At 42.6% G+C, this 22257-nt stretch overlaps 1 protein-coding gene across 1 annotated transcript in view; it reads right to left on the bottom strand.

The window, feature by feature from the left end:
- Nucleotides 1-22257, bottom strand: part of LOC125456084 (acid-sensing ion channel 5-like) — a 219369-nt gene that overhangs the window by 29864 nt on the left and 167248 nt on the right. The window contains exon 11 of the mRNA XM_048538782.2: nt 2073-2164. Coding sequence (XP_048394739.2) covers nt 2073-2164 — 92 coding nt within the window. The remainder of the gene's footprint in view (nt 1-2072; nt 2165-22257) is intronic.

The raw sequence follows: 22257 nt of genomic DNA, 5'->3' as shown, positions 1-22257 counted from the left end.
AGGGTCTAGACCGGAAACGTCAGCTTTCCTGTTTCTCTGATGCTGCTTGGCCTGCTATGTTCATTCAGCTCTACACCTTGTTACCTCCACCATCACCCTTTGCCTCACATTTTCAAGCCAACTTTTGGATCCAACCTACCTATTTTCCTTGCATCTCATGGGCAGTTATCTTTTGGGCCAGTCTTCCATGCGGGACCTCGTCAAAGGCCTTACTGAAGTCCATGTAAACCACATCAACTGCACTACCTTCACTAACATACATGGTCACCTTTTCAAAAAACCTCAATGAAGTTAGTCAAAGAAGACCTCCCTCTAACAAATTCATATTGACTATCCCTGATCAACTGCCATCTTTCCAAGAGCTCATTAATTCCTGTGCTTCAGAAAATATCTCCAATAATTTCCCTACCATTGATGTCAGGCCATTTGGACGGTAATTACCTGGTCTATCTTGCTGCCATTTTTGAACAGAGGAACCACATTAGCTACCCTCCAGTCATCTCGCACTTCACCAGTGGCAAGTGAAGTATTAAATACGTCGACTGTGGTCCCAAAAATCTCCTTCCTTGTCTCCCATAGCAGCCTGGGATACATCTCATGAGGCGCAGGGGACGTATGCATCGTATGCATCCTAAAACATCTGATACCTCCTCCTTATTAATCATAATATGTTCTAGAATCTCACTGCCCCAACTGATATTGTCTGCTCTGATGTTTTTCTCCTCTGTGACCACAGGTGAGAAGTATTCAATTAAGACCTCACCAGTGTCCACTGGCTTCATGTACAGGTTACTGCTTTGGTTTCTAATAGATCTAATATTTCCCTGGTGTTTACTTCTCTCTCTCTTTCCTGCGACCCAGCTACATACTGCTATTCAACTGCACCAGGACTTCTCTAAGCATTCCAACTACATAGAACTTGTATTGCTTGATAGGATTGAATATATTAATTTTGAAACAATCAAATATAGAACGTTCTTAGATGTTTCTGTGCCTGTGATCATCATTTTCGCAGAATCCTGATACTCAGCACAAACTACATAAAACAAAAGGATCAGGAATTTGTTACTGGAGAAATTTGCATTTAGTCAGGCATAGTTCCAGGGACCTGAGAATGCCGGTACAGACACATCATCTTCCCCTGAAAACCCCTTGCATCATCCCACAGGTTGTATTATTAGAAGGTCTGGGGCCAATGGAACATAACCATTAAGCCCTTCAATGGGATTAGCACTGTTGCCCCACAATGCTGCTGATCTGGGTTTGATTTCAGCCTTGGGTCACAATCAATGTAGAGTTTTCATTGTTCTCCCTATGTTTGTGTAGGTTTCTACTGGGTGCTCCAGTTTGCTCCAACAGTCTAAAGATGTGCAGGTTAGGTGGACTGGCCATGCAACATTGTGTCCAGGGATGTGCAGGCTATGTGGGTGAGATTAAGTGTCAGAATACAAGGAGAAGGTCAGGGTGGAGGTGGAAGGGAAGGGGCTGGACCTCTATGCATGCTCCTCGGAGGGTTGCTACAGACTCCATGGGCTGAATGGCCTCTTTTTGCCCTATAGGGATTCTGTGATTCAGAACCAATATCTTCTACAGCAAGGCTATTCAGGGATATCACGGAACAGTTCTTCACGCAAAGGATTTTATTGAAATTGACAGCTTTCTCCAACAAAAGCCATTGAAGCTAGTTCAGCTGAACATTTTCCAATTGAGATTGACAGATAAGTTTCAGATCAAGGTATTATGTGATATGGAGACAAAATTGACAAACGGATTCAAGACAGAAAGCAACCACAATCCAGTTGAATGCCAGAATATGTTATGGCTGAATGCAATACTCCTGCTCCTGCTCCTGCTCCAGTATTGACATGAAAGATTAATTTAGGTTGCTGCATGCCCTGCTGATTACTTATGTGAAGCATAGATTTAATTGAATGCATTGTTCCTATTCAATTGTAGCTTACAAAATATGTGCACTGTAATATACAGGTCAACATTTGTTATTTAATTCTAATTATTGCGATAAATATTATTCTTTCATTATGTGCTATGTGGAATACAGCCGTGAAACTCACCAATAAGCTCTGTTATGGGCAGTGCTTTCTGCTGCTGTGTCATTTCATAGTTGAGATCCTTGTAAGCAATATCAATGTAAACAAAGTTTTCCCTAAGGGGCAAATAAATTAAAGTTTATTAATGTTCCACATGAATTTTTTTGTTGTAAAAAGAGGCCAATATTCAATTAAACATGTGTATCATTCTGCAAGTATGTTTTATTAGCTTCGATTAGTTGGTTGGGATTCTCTCACTTGGTATCATAGAGAAATACAGCATAGGAACAGGCCCTTCAGCTTAAACTCGCCCATGCTGACCACTCAGCTAGTTCCACTTGCCTGCATTTGGCCTATATCCCTCTAAACCTTTCCATTCCATGTACGTATCTAAATGTTTTTTAAATGTTACTATTGTACCTGCTCTGGCACCCTATTCCATGTAAGTACCGCTCTCTGTGTGAAGATGTTGCTGCTCAGGTCCTTCTTTTGTGGCAAAAAGTAGTGATAAATGGGTCCCTTTCGGAATGGCAGGCGATGACCAGTGGGGTACCACAAAGTCCGGTGCTGGAACCGCAGCTGTTTACAATATACATTAATGATATAGACGAAGGCATTAAAGGTAATATTAGCAAATTAGCTGATGACACAAAGCTTGGTTGCCGTGTGAAATGTGAGGAGGATGTTATGAGAATACAGGGTGACTTGGACAGGCTAGGTGAGTGGATGGATGCATGGCAGATGCAGTTTAATGTGGATAAATGTGTGGTTATCCACTTTGGTAACAAGAACAGGAAGGCAGATTACTATCTAAATGGAGTCAAGTTAGGTAAAGGGGAAGTCCAACGAGATCTAGGTGTTCTGGTACATCAGTCAATGAAAGCAAGCATGCAGGTACAGCAGGCAGTGAAGAAAGCTAATGACATGCTGCCCTTCGTAACAAGAGGAATTGAGTATAGGAGCAAAGAGGTCCTTCTGCAGCTGTACAGGCCCCTGGTGAGACCGCACCAGGAATATTATGTCAGTTTTGGTCTCCAAATTTGAGGAAGGACATTCTTACTATTGAGGGAGTGTAGCATAGGTTCACAAGGTCAATTCCCAGAATGGCAGGACTATCATATGTTGAAAGATTGGAGTGGCTGGGCTTGTACACACTTGAGTTTAGAAGGATGAGAGGGGATCTGATTGAGACGTATAAGATTATTAAGGGATTGGATACTCTGGAGGCAGGAAACATGTTTCCGCTGATGGGTGAGTCCAGAACCAGAGGATACAGTTTAAAAATAAGGGGTAGGCCATTTAGAACAGAGTTGAGGAAAAACTTCTTCACCCAGAGAGTGGTGGATATATGGAATGCTCTGCCCCAGAAGGCAGTGGAGGCCAACTCTCTGGACACGTTCAGGAAAGAGATGGATAGAGCTCTTAAAGATAGTGGAATCAAGGGTTATGGGGATAAGGCAGGAACAGGATACTGATTGTGGATGATCAGCCATGATCATAATGAATGGTGGTGCTGGCTCGAAGGGACGAATGGCCTACTCCTACACCTATTGTCTATTGTCTATTCTTAAGTTTTTCCCCTCTCACTTCAAAACTATGCCTTCTAGTTTTCAATACCCCATCGGTGGCTCAGTGGTTAGCACTGCAGCCTCACAGCGGCAGGGACGCAGGTTCGATTCCAGCCTCGGGTAACTGCGTGTGCAGAGTTTGCACATTCTCCCCGTGTCTGCGTGGGTTTCCTCCAGGTGCTCCGGTTTCCTACCACAGTCCAAAGATGTGCAGGCTAGGTAAATTGGCCATGCTAAATTGCTCGTAGTGTTCAGGGGTGTGTGGGTAATAGGGGGATGCTGTAAGGGGTGGTGTGGGCTTGTTGGGCTGAAGGGCCTGTTTCCACACTGTAGGGAATCTAATCCCTGGGAAAAAGACTATGCCTTCATCCTATCTATTCTCCTCATGACTTTATACACCACAATGTACACCTCATTCTTCTACGTTCCAAGGAATAGTCTTATCCTGGCCAACATCTTCCTATAACTCAGGCCAACTAGTCCTGGCAACATCCTCACAAATTTTTTTTTGCTCATCTTCCAGTTTAACAATGTCTTTCCTATATCAGGGTGACCAAAACTGTGCACAATACTCCAAAATGTGGCCTCATCAACGACTTGTACAACTGTAAAATAAAATCCCCACTCTTATACTCAATGCCTCAACCAATGAAGGCCAGCATGTTAAATGCCTTCTTCACGACCCTGTCAATGTGTGATGCTACTTTCAACCACTTATGTACTTGTTTTTCTAGGTTCCTCTGTTCCACAGCACTCCTCAGGACCTGAGATAGTAGGAGCTGCAGATGCTGGAGAATCTGAGATAACAAGGTGTAGAGCTGAATAAACATAGCAGGCAAGGCAGAGTCAGAGGAGCAGGAATGCTGTCGTTTCAGGCCTAGATCATTTTCTGAAGAAGTGTCTAGGCCTAAAACATCAGCCTTCCTGCTCCTTTGATGCTGCTTGGCCTGCTGTGTTTGCTCAGCTCGACTCCTCAGGACCTTACTGTTTACTGTATAAGCCCTACCTTGGTTTGACTTTCCAAAGTGCAACAATTAATACCTATTTATATTGAACTGCGTTTGCTAATCCTCAGCCCATTTCTCCATCTCATCAAGACCCCTCTACAATTTTTGATAACATCCCTTGCTGTCAACAATAGCTCCTAAATTTGTATCTTTCACAAACTTAGAACAAGAACAAAGAATAAAGAAAATTACAGCACAGGAACAAGCCCTTCGGCCCCCTCAAGCCTGCGCCGATTGAGATCCTCTGTCTAACCTGTCATCTATTTTCTAAGGGTATGTGTCCATTTGCTCCCCACCCATCCATGTACCTGTCCAGATATATCTTAAAAGACGCTAACGTGTCTGCGTCTACCACCTCCGCTGGCAACGTGTTCCAGGCACCCACCACCATCTGCGTAAAGAATTTTCCTGGCATATCTCCATTAAACTTTCCTCCTCTCACTTTGAACTCATGACGCCTAGTAATTGAGTCCTCCACTCTGGGAGAAACCTTGCTATCCACCCTGTCTATACCCCTCATGATTTTGTAGACCTCAATCAGGTTCCCCCTCAATCTCTGTCTTTCTAATGAAAATAATCCTAATCTTCTCAACCTCTCTTCATAGCTAGCACCCTCCATACCAGGCAACATCCTGGTGAACCTCCTCTGCACCCTCTCCAAAGCGTCCACATCCTTTTCGTAATGTGGTGACCAGAACTGTACACAGTACTCTAAATGTGGCTGAACCAAAGTCTTATACAACTGTAACATGCCCTGCCAACTCTTGTACTCAATACCCTGTCCGATGAATGAAAGCATGCTGTATGCCTTCTTGACCACCCTAATGAGCTGTGTTGCCACCTTCAGGGAACAATGGACCTGAATACCCAGATCTCTCTGTTCATCAATCTTCCCTAGGACTTTTCCATTTACTGTATAATTCGCTCTTGAATTAGATCTTCCAAAATGCATCACCTCGCGTTTGCCCGGATTGAACTCCATCTGCCATTTATCTGCCCAACTCTCCAGTATATCTATATTCTGCTGTAATCTCTGACAGTCCCCTTCACTATCTGCTACTCCACCAATCTTAGTGTCATCTGCAAACTTGCTGATCAGACCTTCCTCCAAATTATTTACATATATCACAAACAACAGTGGTCCCAGCACAGATCCCTGTGGAACACCATTAGTCGCAGGTCTCCAATTTGAGATACTCCCTTCTACTTCTACTCTCTGTCTCCTGTTGCCTAGCCAGTTTTTTATCCATCTAGCTAGCACACCCTGGACCCCACGTGACTTCACTTTCTCCATCAGCCTGCCATGGGGAACCATATCATATGCCTTACTGAAGTCCATGTATGACATCTACAGCCTTTCCCTCATCAATCAAATATGTCAAGTCCTCAAAGAATTTTATCAGGTTGGTAAGACATGACCTTCCCTGCACAAAACCATGTTGCCTATCACTGATAAGCCCATTTTCTTCCAAATGGGAGTAGATCCTATCTCTTAATATCTTCTCCAGTAGCTTCCCAACCACTGACGTCAGACTCACCGGTCGATAATTACCTGGATTATCCTTGCTACCCTTCTTAAACAAGGGGACAACATTAGCAAGTCTCCAGTCCTCCGGGACCTCATTCATGTCTAAGGATGCTGCAAAGATATCTGTTAAGGCCCAGGCTATTTCCTATGTTGCTTCCCTCAGTAAACTGGGATAGATCCCATCCGGACCTGGGGGCTTGTCCACCTTAATGTCTTTTAGGATACCCAACACTTCCTCCTTCCTTATGTCAACTTGACCTAGAGTAAGCGAACATCTATCCATAACTTCAACGTCTGCCATTGTCCTTCTCCTTGGTGAACACCGATGCAAAGTACTCATTAAGAATGTCACCAATTTCTCTGACTCAGCGCATAACTTTCCTTCTTTGTCCTTAAGTGGGCCAATCCTTTCTCTAGTTACCCTCTTGCTCTTTATATATGAATAAACGGCTTTGGGATTTTCCTTAACCATGTTTGCCAGCACTATCTCATGTCCTCTCTTAGCCCTCTTAATCCCTCGTTTCAGATTCACTCTACATTCCCCATATTCTTCCAAAGCTTCGTCTGTCTTCAGTTGCCTGGACCTCATGTATGCTTCCTTTTTCTTCTTGGCAGGTCTCACAATTTCACCTGTCATCCATGGTTCCCTAGCCTTGCCTCTTCTATTCCTCATTTTCACAGGAACATGTCTCTCCTGCACGCTAATCAACTTCTCTTTAAAAGCCTCCCACATATCAAATGTGGATTTACCTTCGCATAGTTTCTCCCAATCTAAATTCCCCAGATCCTGCCGAATCTTGGTATAGTTGGCCTACTAATCATGCTTTGTACATTCATATGTAAATAACAAATAAAAAAAGTCCCGTCACTGACCCCTGTGACACACTACTTGACACAAACCTCCAGTCCAAGAAACAACCTTGAACCATCACAATCTGCTTCCTACTATCGAGCCAATTTTGAATCCAATTAGCTAGCTCTCCCTAAATCCCATATGACTTAACCTTCATGACTAGTCTGCTGTGAGGAACCTTGTCAAAAGCTTTACTAAATTTTATATAGACAACATCCACTGCTCTACCTTCATTTATTCCCTTGGTTACCTCTTCAAAAACTCTCAATGATTTGTCAGATGTGACTTCCCATGCACAAATCCATGCTGACTATCCCTAATCAGACCTTGACCTCAAATGTTGGTTGATCCTGTCCCTCAGTATCCTGTCTAATAACTTGCCTACCACTGATGTTAGTCTCACTGGTCTGTATTTCTCTGGCTTGTCTTTGCTACATTTCTTAAACAATGGAACAACATTAGCCACTCTCCAGGCTTCTGAAACCTTACCAGTGGCTAAAGATGAAGTAAAAATCTTTGCAAGGGCCTCTGCAATTTCCTCCTCAGCTCCCACAATCTCCAAGGGTGGACTTGATCAGGCCCAGAGGATTTATTCATCCCCATACCCTTTAAGGCTGCAAACATTGCCTCTGGTAATATATATCATCCTGGAGAGCAGTTACTAGTGGTGTACCGCAAGGGTTGGTGTTGGGTCCACTGCTGTTTGTCATTTTTATAAATGACCTAGATGAGGGCGTAGAAGGATGGGTTAGTAAATTTGCAGACGACACTAAGCTCGGTGGAGTTGTGGATAGTGACGAAGGATGCTATAGGTTGCAGAGAGACATAGATAAGCTGCAGAGCTGGGCTGAGAGGTGGCCAATGGAGTTTAATGCAGACAAGTGTGAGGTGATGCACTTTGGTAGGAGTAACTGGAAGGCAAAGTACAGGGCTGATGGTAAGATGCTTAGTAGTGTAGATGAGCAGAGAGATCTCGGTATCCCTGTACACAGATCCTTGAAAGCTGCCACCCAGGTTGACAGGGCTGTTAAGAAGGCATATAGTGTTTTAGCTTTTATTAATAGAGGGATCGAGTTCCGGAACCAAGAGGTTATGGTGAAGCTGTACAAAACTCTGGTGCGGCCGCACTTGGAGTATTGTGTACAGTTCTGGTCACTGCATTATAAGAAGGATGTGGAAGCTTTGGAAAGGGTGCAGAGGAGATTTATAGGATGTTGCCTGGTATGGAGGGAAGGTCTTATGAGGAAAGGCTGAGGGACTGGGTACAGTGGATGCAGTATACCACATTGGCGGATGTGTAGGTGATGTGGAAAGTCATCTTGGGGCCTGGGATGGGGGTGAGGGAGGAGGTGTGGCGGCAGCTGCAGCATCTCCTGTGGTTGCAGTGGAAAGTGCCGGGTGTGGTGGGGTTGAGGGGACCGTGGAGCAGACAAGGGGGCCGCGGAGAGAGTGATCTCTCTGGAAGGCAGACAAGGGTGGGGTTGGAAAAATGTCTTTAGTGGCAAGATCGGATTGTAGATGGTGGAAGTGTCGGAGGATAATGCTAGATCCTGCTTAATGGCCCCAAAATTGGCCCTTCTCCAGTTTAGCATCTTAACGTGTGGACGTGTCCTATCTTTATCGGCAACTATGTGTGTCTGGCTGACACTTCAGTCACTTGCCCGACCTCGTTTTCTAAGAGGAGGTCCAGTGTTGCACTCTTCCAAGTAGGACCCTCATGGTCTATTGAATTATAGCCAGTAAACCACTTGCAATGATTCCTCTTCATACCCACACCTCGATCCATCCAGACAACAAATCCTTAGCCCTTTAATTCTTACTAACATTTTGTCCTCGGCAACATCATTAGAAAACATGATTAGTTTTCACATGTATGGTGAGAATAAACAACTGTACATTATCATGATTTATCTCAACTCTGCCACTTGTCACTGTTTATCCAACACCTAGTGCTGAATAAACAGAGATTTCCTCCAGCGAAACATTGACAAGATGTGGGTCATTGCCACAGAGCCCATCATAACAGCATAAGGTGTATGAGCAGAGATAGGCCATTCAGTCTTCTACACCGTTCAGTGAGAAAATGGCTGATCTGATAATCATCAATTCAGCTTTCCTGCCTTCTATCTATAAATTCTATAGAATCCCTATTGTGTGGAAACAAGCCATTTGGCCTAAGTCCAGAGTGACTCTCTAAAGAGCACCCACCCAAACTCACCCACTTACCATATCCCTCAAACCCTGCATTCCCCTGAACACTATGGGCAATTTAGCATGGCCAATCTGCTAATCCACACACCTTTGGACTGTGGGAAGAAACCAGAGCACCCAGAGAAAACACATGCAGACATGGGGAGAATGTGGAAACTCCACACAGGCAATCACTCAAGGCCGAAATTGAACTTGTGTTCCTTGCTCTGTGAGGCAGCATTAAGCCACTGTGCTGCCAAAATTGTGATGCCCTTACAGATTAGAAATCTGTCTGCCTCAGCCTTGGATATTCTTCACAATCCAGCCTCAACAACGCTCTGCAGTAAAGAGTTCCACAGCTTCATCATCCTCTGAGAGAAAAAAAAATCCTTCTCATCTCTGTCTTAAATGACTGACCTCTTAATCTGTGATGATATCCTCTCTACCTAGTCATTCCCCTAAGACAGTCCTCTGTATTTAAACCGTCAAGCCCTCAAAGAGTCTTATATGTTTCAGCAGGGTGTCATCTCATTCTTCTGAACTCCAATGACTTCAAGCTCAACCTACTCAAACTCTCCTTACAATAATGTCTCTTCCTACCCAGAATCAACCTTTTCTACCTCCAATGCTAGCATATCTTTCTTTAGGTAAGAAGATCAAAACTATTCACAGTATTCCAGCTGTGGTCTGTTGATTGTCTTGTACAGTTTTAACAAGACATTCCTATTTTTATGCACCATTTCTTTTGAAATAAAGGCCAACAGCCCTTTTGTCCACTGAATTAGGATGATAATATACTGTGATGCATGCACAGGAACACTTAATCCCACTGTGCTACAGCTTTCTGTGGCTTCTCCCAATTTAAATAATATCAGGTTCTTCTGTTCTTCCTGCAAAGTTGCATAACCTCACACTTCCTGATATTTTGTTCCAACTGCCAAGTTTTTGCCAACACATTTAACCTGTCCATTTTCCCGCTGTGGACTTATGCTGTCATCTGCAAACTTGGCAATTGTACATTCACTTTAATCATCCAAGTCATTAAGACATACTGTAAATAATTATGGCTCCAGCACTAATCCCTCTGGCATTCTACTAGTTATGAGTTGCCATCTTGAAATACTCCCTTTGTCCCAATTCTCTGTGTTTAGTTTGTTAGCCAATCTTCCCTTTATGTCATTACATCACCCCAGTACCATGAAATTTCATAAAAGCGAAATACTGTGGATGCTGGAAATCTGAAATAAAAACAGAAAATGATGAACAAGCTCTACAAGTTGAGTAGAATCTTGTGGGGAGAGAAACAGAGTTAATGCTTCAAGCTGGTATGTCTCTTCCAAACCATGGCCTCTTATTGTGGTAACTTATCAAACTCCTACTAGAACTCCAAATATTTATCATCAACTTGTTTCCATTTATCTATCCGACTTGCTAACTCTCAAATTTGACAAACAATTTGGCAGGTATTATTTTCCCTTCATGAAGCATTGCTGACTCTGCTTGAACTTATTATCTATTTATAAACACTCTCCCATTAAATCCATTATAATAGACTCCAGTACTTTCCAATGAAAGATGTTAAGCTCTCTGGTCTCTCATTGCCTGTTTTTATTTCCCTCCCTTTTTGGATAAAGGTGGGATTTAGCAGTTTTCAAATCCTCTGGGACTTTTCCAGAGTCAAGGATTCTTAGAAGATTACTACTTGTGCGTCGACTATGTTTGAAGCTACTTTCGTTAAAATCCTAGAAGATCTAGGGGATTTATTGGCCTTTAGCCTCATTAGTTTCCTTAGTATTTTTTCTCAGTGATAGTTATCCCATTTACTTCCCCCCCCCCTATTTAGCCGTTTGATTATTTATGTACTTGGAATGCTATTAGTGTCCTCGACCATGAAGACTAATGAAAAGTATTTATTCAATTCATCTGATATTTTCTAGTTACCCGTTGAATGCTAATGAAAATTATTCCTTAGCTACTGATTCCACTCCTCTTCCTGGTAGATGACTGGGGTTAAATCTGATTGTTTATAATCTTGGTGAGATATCTAACCCTGTGAGGGGCTCCAAGCACCATACACAGTCATCGTACAATAAACTGGTCAATCCTACAGGAAGGCTCTTTAGTTCATCATATCTGTGCTGACCTTGCAAAGGAGAAATTCACGTAGTGTCAAACAGTTTCATTTTACAAGAAGGATTGTAGAGATAGACCAGGGAAGTTAGTGACTAGTGAGTATAACCTCATTGGTAAGGAAAGTATTGGACAAAATTGTGAAGGGGAAATCTAATCTCCATTTAGAGAAGCAAGGTTTCATCAGGGATGGTCAGCATGGCCTTGTCAGAGGAAGGTCATGCCTAACAAATTTGGTGGAATTTTTCAAGATGGTGACTAAGCATTTGGATGAGGATAGGGCACTACACGGGTTTCTGCAAAGTTTTTAAACTAAGTCCCCCAAGTAAAACTGATGAAGAAGGTAAAAGCTCATGGGATTCACAGGTAATTTTATCTACATATTAAGGTAGATATGTCCCTGGGTCTCAGTGGGATATATCCCAGAATATTGAGGGAGACAAGAGAATAAATTGCTGGAGCATTGATGGACATCTTTGTAGCCTCTTCGGCCAAAGGTAAGGTCCCATTGTTTAAGAAGGGTAAGAGGCATAATCCAGGAAAATGCAAGCCTTTGAGCCTCACATCAGTGGCAGGGAAATTATTGGAAATGATTCTCAGGGACAAGATCTATGTTCATTTAGAAGCAAATGTACTTATTAGTGACAGACAGCATGGTTTAGCGCCAGGGAGATTGCGCCTCATTAACTTGATTGAGATTTTTGAGGTGACCAAGTTGATTGATGAGGGATCATGTATCAATGTTGTCTACATGGACTTCAATAAAACCTTTGACAAGGTCCCTCATGGCAGACTGGTACAAAAGGTATCAGGGTGAGCTGGCAAAATGGATATAGTACTGGCTTAGTCATAGGAGACAGAGGGTAGCGGTGGAAGGATACTTTTTGGAATGGATGTTTTGACTAGTGGTGTTTAACAATGATTAGTGCTGTGACCTCTGCTGTTCGTGGTCTACAGAAATTATTTGGAGGAAAACATAGTTGGTCTAATTAGTAAGTATGTGGATGAATCAAAATTTGGTGGAGTTGTGGATAGTGAGGAGGATTGTCAGAGGATACAACAGGATATAGATCATTTGGAGGCATGGACAGAAAAATAGCAGATGGAGTTTAATCTAGACACACGGTGGCTCAGTGGTTAGCACTGCAGCCTCACAGCACCAGGGACGGGATTTGATCCTAGCCTTGGGTGACTGTTTGCGTGGAGTTTGCACATTCTCCCTGTGTCTGCATGGGGTTTCCTCTGGGTGCTCCGGTTTCCTCCCACAGTCCAAAGATGTGCAGGCTAGGTGGATTGGCCATGCTAAATTGCCTGTAGTGTTTGGGACGTGTGGGTTATAGGGGGATCGGTCTCGGTGGGATGCGCCAAGGGGCAGTGTGGACTTGTTGGACCGAAGGGCCTGTCTCCACACTGTAGGGAATCTAATTTAACCTAAATATGAGATGATGCATTTCAGAAGGTCAAATTCAAGTGGAAATTGTACAATGAATAGCAAAATCCTTAGCAGTATTGATATGCAGAGAGATCTGGGTAAGTCCACATATCACTGAAGGTGGCAGGTTAGGTAGAAAAAGTAGTTAAAAAAGGCCTAAGGCTTGCTCGCCTTCGTTGGAAGGGACATTGTATTTTAGGATAGACAAGTTATGCTGCAGTTTTGTAGAATTTTAGTTAGGCCACACTTGGAATATTGTGCTCATTCTGGTCACCACACTACCAGAAGGATGTGGATGCTTTGGAGAGAGTGCAGAAAAGGTTTGCCAGGGTGTTGCCTGATATGGAGGATTTTAGCTATGAAGAAATGTTGGATGGATGGGTTTGTTTTCACTGGAAGGCAAGAGGTTGTGGGATGACCTGACACAAGTTTATAGGATTGTGAATAGCATTGATAGTGTGGAACATGTGAGGTTAGAGATAAAAAAACTGCAGATGCTGGAATCCAAGTTAGACAAACGGGAGGCTAGAAGCACAGAGCAGGCCAGGCGGCATCTGGAGTAAAGGAGCGGTCAACGTTCCGGGTACTACCCTTCTTCAGGATTGGATGTGGGGGTAGGGTGAGCTGCAGAGGCGGGGGCGGGGGCGGTGAGGGGTAGAGGCAGAATGGTGGTAATATGTGAACATTGATGGTAGGTATGACCTGGTCAGTTGATGGGTGGGATGAATCCAGTTGGTGGCTGGAAGGGAAAGTTAGAAGGTCGAATGGAAGGCAGGAGATTGGGCTGGAAGGGCAGGTGGGGTTGCGTGATAAGGTTATTTGAAATTGAAGAACTCAATGTTGACTTGTCTGGGCTGTCAGTTTGCCCAGGCAGATGATAACATATTGTTCTTCGAATTTGTGTTCCGAGTTGCTGTGACATTGGACGAGGCCAAGGACAAACATGTCTGAGGGGAAGTGGGACAGGGAGTTGAAATGGGGCGGTGACCAGGAAGTTAGGTCGGCCATTACAGGCCAGGTAGAAATGCTCAACAAAATGGTCACCTAGTCTATGTTTGGTCTCACTGACATAGAAAAGACCACATTGTGAGCATCGGATGCAATAGGCTAGCTTGGGGGAGATGCACGTGAAGCTCTGTTTCAAATCGAAGGGCTGTTTAGGGCCTTGAATGGATGTGAGGGAGGTGGTGTGTGGGCATGTGTTGCATTTTTACTGTTACAGGGAAGGTACTGGGCGAGTTGTTGGTGGGGAGTGCGGCATGAACTAATGTGTGGCGAAGGGAATGGTTGTTGCAGAAGGCAGAGACGGGTGGGGCGTGGATGATGCTCCGGATGGTGGGGTCGAATTGCAGTTGGTGGAAGTGTTTGGGGATGCAGAGGCTTGTGGGGTGAAAAATGAGGACAGGAGGACCCTATCTTTATTATGTTTGGAGGGGGAAGTGGTAAAAAGCTGAGGAGTGGGGAATGGAGGAGGTACGGTGGAGGGCTGTCTGGATGACAAAGGGGGAAAAAGAGTGTTGTTTGAAAAAGGCAGACTTCCAGGATGCTTGGGAGTGGAACATCTCCTTATCAGAGCGAATTGGATGGAAATGGAGGAATTAGGAAAATGAGATGGAGTTTTTGCAGGGTACAGGGTGGGAGGAGATGCAGTCACGGTAGCTATGGGAATCTGTGGGTTTATAGTATATTTCAGTACGTAAGCTGTCACCAGAAATGGAAACAGAGAGGTCAAGAAAGCTGAGGGACTATCTGAGATGGACCAGATCAATTAAAGGGTAGAGTGCAAGTTGTTAGCAAATTCAATGAACTGCTCCAGGTCAGCCTGGGTACAGGATGCAGCATCAATGCAGTCATCAATGTAATGGTCAAAGAGTTAGCGGTGGGGGGTGTGTGGTTTCGGGGCAGGTGTAGCACTTCCTGTTTTTGTTCTGGGGAAGGGGTTTTGAGGGCAGAAATGCAGGAAATGCAACAGATGCAGTTGAGGGCATCCCTGGAGAGGGGATGTTACGGCTCTTGAAGAAGGAGGACATCTCGGATATCCAGGAAGGGAACACTCCATCTTGGGAGCAGATGTGGCAGAGGCAGAAGAATTAGAGGAATCCTTTCTCTAGCTCCACACAGTGTTCAAAGCCTGTCTGTGTGACTGGAACCTGGTGTACAGCAGCATCCACAGGGATCAATTCTGGGATCCTTATTATTTGTGATATTCATAAATGATGTTGATGAGAATGTTGGAGGGACGATAAGTTTGTTAGCAAATGATACAAAGATTGGCTCCGATATGGAGGAAGGTGTGGGTTATATATAGATTGATTGGATAGATGGGCAGAATTAATGGAATTTAACCCTGATAAATTTGAGATGATGCATTTTGGAAGAAGGAACAAGACAAAGGAGTACTCGATGAATGGCAAGACACTAGGAGGCTCAGGGGATCTTGGGAATCTTGTCCTCAGATCCCTGTGGCTGGCACAACAGATTAATAGGTAGTTAAGAAGGCATACAAGATGCTTGCTTTTATCAGTCATGGCATACAATATAAGAGCAAGGAGACATTTGGAGCTGAACAGAACTTCAGTTAGGCCACAACAAGCATTTCATGTGTAGTCTGGTCACTATTCTTTGGGAAGGATATGATTGTAATGGACAGCGCACAGAGGATATTGTTTGGGATAGAGAATTTCAGCTATGAAAGAGAGGCTCAACAAGCTGTTTTCTTTAGAATCATAGAAATCCTACAGCATGGAAGCAGGCCATTGAGTCTTTCAAATCCACATTGACCCTCCAAAGAGCATCCCACCCAGACCTAAACTCCTAACCTATTCCTGTATCCCTGCATTTCCCATGGGCAATCCACCTCGCTTGCAATAGGGCCTGTTTCATTCTCCATGATTCTGTGACTCCCCAGCCTTTCTTTGTAGCTCTGCATTATTTTATCCTTTCAGACTGTGGTCTGATTTCTCCCTAAATGTCTCAATTGACTCTATCTATCTCCATACAATCTCAAGCAGCGCAATCCAGATCCAAACAACTCACTGTAAAACATTTCTCTGCATATTACCTTTATTTCTTTTGCAAAACATCTTAAATCTGTTCTTGAAGATAACACCAAAACAGTTTCTCCTTAGCCATCCTGTCCTTCCCACTCATGACTTTGAACACTTCAACAAATGTCCTGTCAACCTTCTCTTCTCCAAGGTGAATGGTCTTGATTTCTCTAATCTATCCAGGTTTATCAGGTTGCTTACCCCCAAAGCCATAATAATGAATCATTCTGCACCCTCAGTAGTGTCTTCACATCCTTATGAAGTGCAGTATACAGAGGTGAATGCAGTACTCTTGTTGAGGCCGTTCCAGTGTTTTACACAGGCTGAATGTAACTGCCTTCCTTTTGTACTCTGTGCCCCTGCTGATTATACCCAATCTGCCATAAGCGTTAACAACCCCTCTCTCAACCTGTCCTGTATGTTTATGTACTACATGTGTGTCTGTCTGTGTGTTTATATGTTTGTATGTGAATACATCCATAGACTATATGGTCTCTCTTCACCTAAACCCCATTTAGAATTATATCCTTAATTTCTCTGATCTCTTTCTATTCTTCCTACCAGAATGAATCACTTCACATTTCTTTGCATTAAATTTCATCTGCAACTTATCCGTGCAGTTCACCAATGAGTTTATGTCCCAGTCAGATTCTACATTATCTATCTCACAGTTCATAATTCTTCCAAGTTTTGTAACATCCTCAGCTTTGAGATTGCACCTCATTTACCAACATCTGGCTCATGACTATACATCAGGAAGGATAGGGATCCAAACTTTATTCCTGGGGATCTTCACGATAAAACTTTTCCAGTCTGAGAAAACAACAGTTCAATCGCAACTCATCGTTTCCTGTCACTTAGCCAATTTCGCATCTATTTTGCCACTGATCCTTTTACACTCCAGTCTGTGTTGCTCTTCAGGTGCCTTGCTGAAGACCATCAACCCTGTTAATTCATCAAAAAACTAAGAAGGATAGTTAAACATGATTTCACATTAACAAATTGATTCTAGGTTTTCTTTATTAACCAGAATTTGTCTGAATACTCTTGATTTTGCTCCAACGATCATTTCTAAAAGTTCCCCACCACTGAGATTAAACTAATTGGCTGAACTCTTTTTGAACACGGGTGTAATATTTTTAGTTCTCTTGTCCTTTTGACAGTATCACAAAGTCTGAGGAATACGTAAAAAATTTTGGTCTGTGCCTCTGCAATTTCCATTCTTACTTCCCTCAGTTTCCTTCGATCCAGCCTTGTTGCTTTATCAACTTTAAGTAAAGGCAGCCTAATCAAAACCTATTTGGTATCAAATTTCAACTTTTTAGTTGTCTGAACTGCTTTCCCTTTGCTTGACATTGAGTGCAATTTCTTCCTATATAGAAGACAAGTATAAGATATTCACTTAATACCTCAGCCAAGCCCCTTGCTTCTGTGTGTCATCCTCCTTCTTGATTCCTAATCAGTCTCACTACTAGAGTTAGAACACAGAATATAGAACCATACAACACAGAATTGGGCCCTTCAGTCCACAATGTTGTGCTGAGCATGACACCAAATTAAACTAACCTCTTCTGCCTGCGCTTGGCCCATAACCCTTCTTTCCTTGCATATTCATATGTCTATCTAAAAGTCCCTTCAATGCCCTTATTGGATCTGCCTCCACCACTAGCCCTGACAGCGTGTTCCAGACTCCTACCAATCTGTGCATAAAAATTTGCCCCTCACATCTCCATTGAACTTTTTCCCTTTGACCTTAAACGGATGCCCCATAGTTATAAACATTTCTACTCTGGGAAAAGATTCTGATTGTCAACCCTATCTATGCATCTCAAAATTTTACAGACTTCTATCAAGTCTCCTCTCAGCCTCCACCCCTCCAGAGAAAACAACCTGAGTTTTTTTCTAGCTTGTCCTTTTGGTTCATACTGTCTAATCTAGACAGTGTCCTGGTAAACCTCTCCTGTACCCTCTCCAAAGATTCCACATCCTTGCTGTAATGTGGCAAGCATGATTGACTGCAATACTGTAAGTGTGGCCTAACCAAAGCCTTATAAGGAAGCAACAAGACAACCTGACTCTTGTACTCAATTCCATGGCCAGCAAAGGTAAGTATGCCATAAGTTTTCTTTATCACCCAATTTACTTAAGTGGCCACTTGCAAGGAGCTATGGACTTGAACCCCAAGATCCCTCTTTACATAATGCTGTTCGAAGTTCTTCCATTAATTGTGTACCTTTCCTTATCATTTGATCTCCCAAACCACAGCACCTTACACTTACCCAGATTAAATTATATCTTCCAGTTCTATGCCCATATCGACAACTGATCTATATCCTGCTGTATCCTTTGACAACCTTCTACGCTATCAACAATGCCACCAAACTTTGTATTATCTGCAAACTTAGTAACCCACCCATCTACATTTTCATCCAATTCATTTATATATATCACAAATAGAAAGTCCCAGTACGGATCCCTGCAGAACACCACTATTCATGGACCTCCCACCTGAAAAACACCTTTCTACCACCTCCCTCTGCCTTCTATGGGCATGCTAATTTTGAATACACGCTGCCATGTCACTGTGGATCCCATGCATCTTAATTTTCTGGATGAGCCTACTGTGAGGGACCTTGTCAAAAGCCTTATTAAAATCCATGTAGGCAACATCCACTGCTCTACCCTCATCGATCACCTTTGTAACATCCTTGAAAAATTCAGTCAAGTTAGTAAGACATGACCTGCCTTGCAGAAAGCCACACTGATTGTTCCTAATTAGGCCACAGATTTCCAAATGCACATAAATCCTATCCCTAGGAATTCTCCCCAATAGCTTCTCAACCACTATGTGAGACTCACCAGTCTATAGTTTCCCAGATTATCTCTATTTTCCTTCTTGAATAGAGGAACAACATTAGCTACTTGCCAATCCTCTGGGACCCCTACAAATGCTAAAGAGCATACAAAGATCGTGGTCAAGGCCACAACAATCTTCTGTCTTACCTCTCTCAATTTCCTGGGGTAGATACCATCAGGGCCTGGGCCCTGGGGAATTATCCAACTTAATACTTTTCAGTTCGCATTATCCTCACAAATCTCATTATCCTCCATTTCCTTCTCCAGGGTGAATGCTCATGCAAAGTACTCATTTAGAATCTCACTCACATCCTTGTCTCCAAGCACAAGATCCCTCCTTTATCCTTGAGTGGTCCTAACTTCTCCCTAATTGACCTCTTGTTTTTAATTTATATATAGGATGCCTTGGGATTCTCTTCAACTCTAGTTGCCAAGGTAATTTCATGGCCCCTTTTTGCTCTCCAAATTCGCTGCTTAAGTTCTGTGCCCTGTCCAATTTTAGCTCCCTGAACCTTATATGTGGTTCATTTCTCTTTTGCCTAAATTCATAACCACCCTCATTTTCCAAGGTTCCCATAGCTTGCCATCCTTGTCATTCCTCCCTACTGGAACATGCCAGCCCTGGGCTCTCATCAGCAGGTCTTTAAATAATTCCCAAATGTCAAATGTGTATTTGCCTGATAACAGCTCCTCCCAATTAACACTCCCTTGTTCCTGCCTAATACTGATGTAATTTGCCCTTCCCCAATTTAGCACCTTGCCACAAAGTCCTGACTTATCCTTATTTGTAAATAGGGGTGGCATGGTGGCTCAGTGGTTAGCACTGCTGCTTCACAGCGCCAGGGACCAGGGCTCAATTCTAGCATTGGGTGACTGTATGTATGGAGTTTGCACATTCTCCCACTGTCTGCGTAGGTTTCCACAGGCTGCTCTGGTTTCCTCCCACAGTCCAAAGATGCTCATATTAAATGGTTTGGCTATGCTAAATTGCCATAGCGTCTAGGGTGGGAAATGCAGGGATTGGGTAGGGGTGGGATGATGGAGGGATTGTTCGAAGGGCTGAATGACCTGCTTATACACTGTAGCAATTCTATGATTACATTTTATCTTAAAACTTAAGGAGTTGAGATCACTGTTTCCAAAATGCTCTCCCACTGAAAGGTCAGTCACTTAGCCAAGCTCATTAGCCAGTACAAGGTCCAGAATGGCTCCCCCCATCCTAGTTAGACTATCCACATACTTGTTGGATATCCTTTTGGATGCAGTTAAAAAATTCTGCTTCATCTAAGCCTCTTGCTGTAAGGGAGTCCTAGTCAATATTTGGGAAGTTAAAATCGCCTGCTATGACAACTTTGTATTTATTGCAGATGTCTGCCTACACATCTACTCCTCAATCTCTCAGTTGCTGTTGGACGGACCTATCGTATAATGGTCTCAGAGTGATTGCATCCATCTTGTTTTTGAGCTCTATCCATATTACTTCAGTGGATGAGTCCTCCAGTATGTCCTCTCTGAGTGCAGATGTAACATTCTCCCTGATTAGTACTACAACTCTTCCACCTCTTTTATCTTCCTCTCTATCTTGTCTAAAACAATGAAATCCTGGAACGTTGAGCAACCAGTATTATCTCACTCTCATTCAAGTCTCTGCAATGGCCACCATATCATTGTCCCATGTACTGATCTAGACTGTAAGCTCATCTGCCTTACTTATAATACTCCTTGCAGTGAAACAAACATACCGCAGCCCATTAGTACTGTCATGTTACTGCATTTTTTTCCTGTATGTGTGTCTATAGATGAAATCTGGATTTCTTTTTGTTACCTATTAGTTTCTCATCATACTCTGTTTCTCTTATCTGATTTTTCAGTTCTCTCTTAACCTTCTACCTTCATCTTTGTTCTCAATTCTATTATCTATCTTGCATCTGTCACAAAGATACATTTTCCTGCTTCATCCCAATCAATTTCATCATCATGGATGTTCTGGATTTATTTTCCCTTATCTTTCCACTTCATAAGAACCTCACTTGCGCTGTATTTGAACTATCTTTGCTTTAAAGACAGCCTTTTGTTAATTTATAGTTTTGCCTGCTCATCTTCAATCTCAATTTACCTGGACCAAATTCATTCTTAACCCAGCAAATGTGACTTTCCCACAGTAATTATTTCTTACTTTGATTTCCTCCATGTCCTTTCTCATAGCCGACCTAAATCTTATAATTCAATAAACACTATGCCTGAACATCATCCTACTGAAACTTGTCCAAGAAACAGATTTATCTATACTTACTTTCCACTGGACTAGAAACATAGTAATGTAGAAATTCTTCCCGACCACTCTTTAGGAATTATTGAGGCTCCATACCCTTTTCTGTATCACAGTCCCAATCTATTTTCAAATGATTAAAGTTTGAGCAGACCCATTCTATACTCCTTTCACCTCTCTAGTGAATTCTATATAAATTTGTCTTGCTACATCTCTCCCACTAGTTTGTGAGTTATAGACTGCACTGGACAACATAATTATACCCTTTTTGGTCTTTACCTTGAGCTAATAGATTCTGTCTTTGATCCAGATGGAACTTGTTTCTTTATAGCATTACTATTGTCTCCTGTATTGAAACTATCACTCCTCCTCCTTTCTTTCCTTCCTGTCCATTACTAAGTGTGCCTATTTCCATCTCCACAACATTACCTATCTCTCTCCTATCTCAGCTCACATTCACTGAAATCCCCACACATATCTTTGTTGCCTGTAAATGTGACTTTTTCAGTAAAAAATCATAGATGGCCTCCACATTTTATCCTGATAAATTTGAGTTCATCCAGTATGCTGCTGCCACATCATAGTTTGCACTAAATCCCTTTCAATCACCGTCCCTGGTTGTCACTTCAATCTGATCTGTATAAATGGTTCCTTTTGTACAATGTGAGTAATACCTGATTATTTACAAACCATTAAAAACTAACCATACGCAAATAAAAATTGTGAAGGAGAAAAGGAGCTTTTTTGGTTACCATGGATTGCACAGATTAAGCTAGAGATTGGTTAATAGGCATTTGTTGTCCAGTGGATAATATTTTAGCAGAGGAAAAATATAGCGAGCTATAATTCTTGATTAAGCATGATAAACCATAATGCTCAATTAAGCATGATAAGCCGTAATAAAACAACCTCTGAGTGATCTTGACAACACAAATAATTAAGTATACAGGAAATTCCTTGGTTACAAAGTAATAAATACTTCAGCGTATTTACAGTGGACTATAATGTTTAATTTGAAGAACTGTTAAATAGCTGTCAGAGTTGAAAGTCTGATTCTTCCAAATCCTCTCTCAGCAAATTTCCTCAACTGTCATTTTTACAATGTCCCTAATGTGTGTAAAAGCCCATTTATGATCTAATTGCTTTACATCTCAAATTCAATCTTTGTACTCTGGTTTCCTTCCACAGTCGACAGATGTGCAGGCTAGGTGGATTCCCCATGCTAAATTGTCCATAGTATTCGGGGATGTATAGATTAGGTGAGTTATAGAGGGATAGATCTGGGGGGGATGCTCGGAGGGTTGGTGTGGACTTGTTGGGCCAAATGGC

This window comes from Stegostoma tigrinum, chromosome 1, assembly GCF_030684315.1.
Source record: "Stegostoma tigrinum isolate sSteTig4 chromosome 1, sSteTig4.hap1, whole genome shotgun sequence".
NCBI lineage: Eukaryota > Metazoa > Chordata > Chondrichthyes > Orectolobiformes > Stegostomatidae > Stegostoma > Stegostoma tigrinum.
This window is presented reverse-complemented; position numbering and strand designations above follow the sequence as displayed.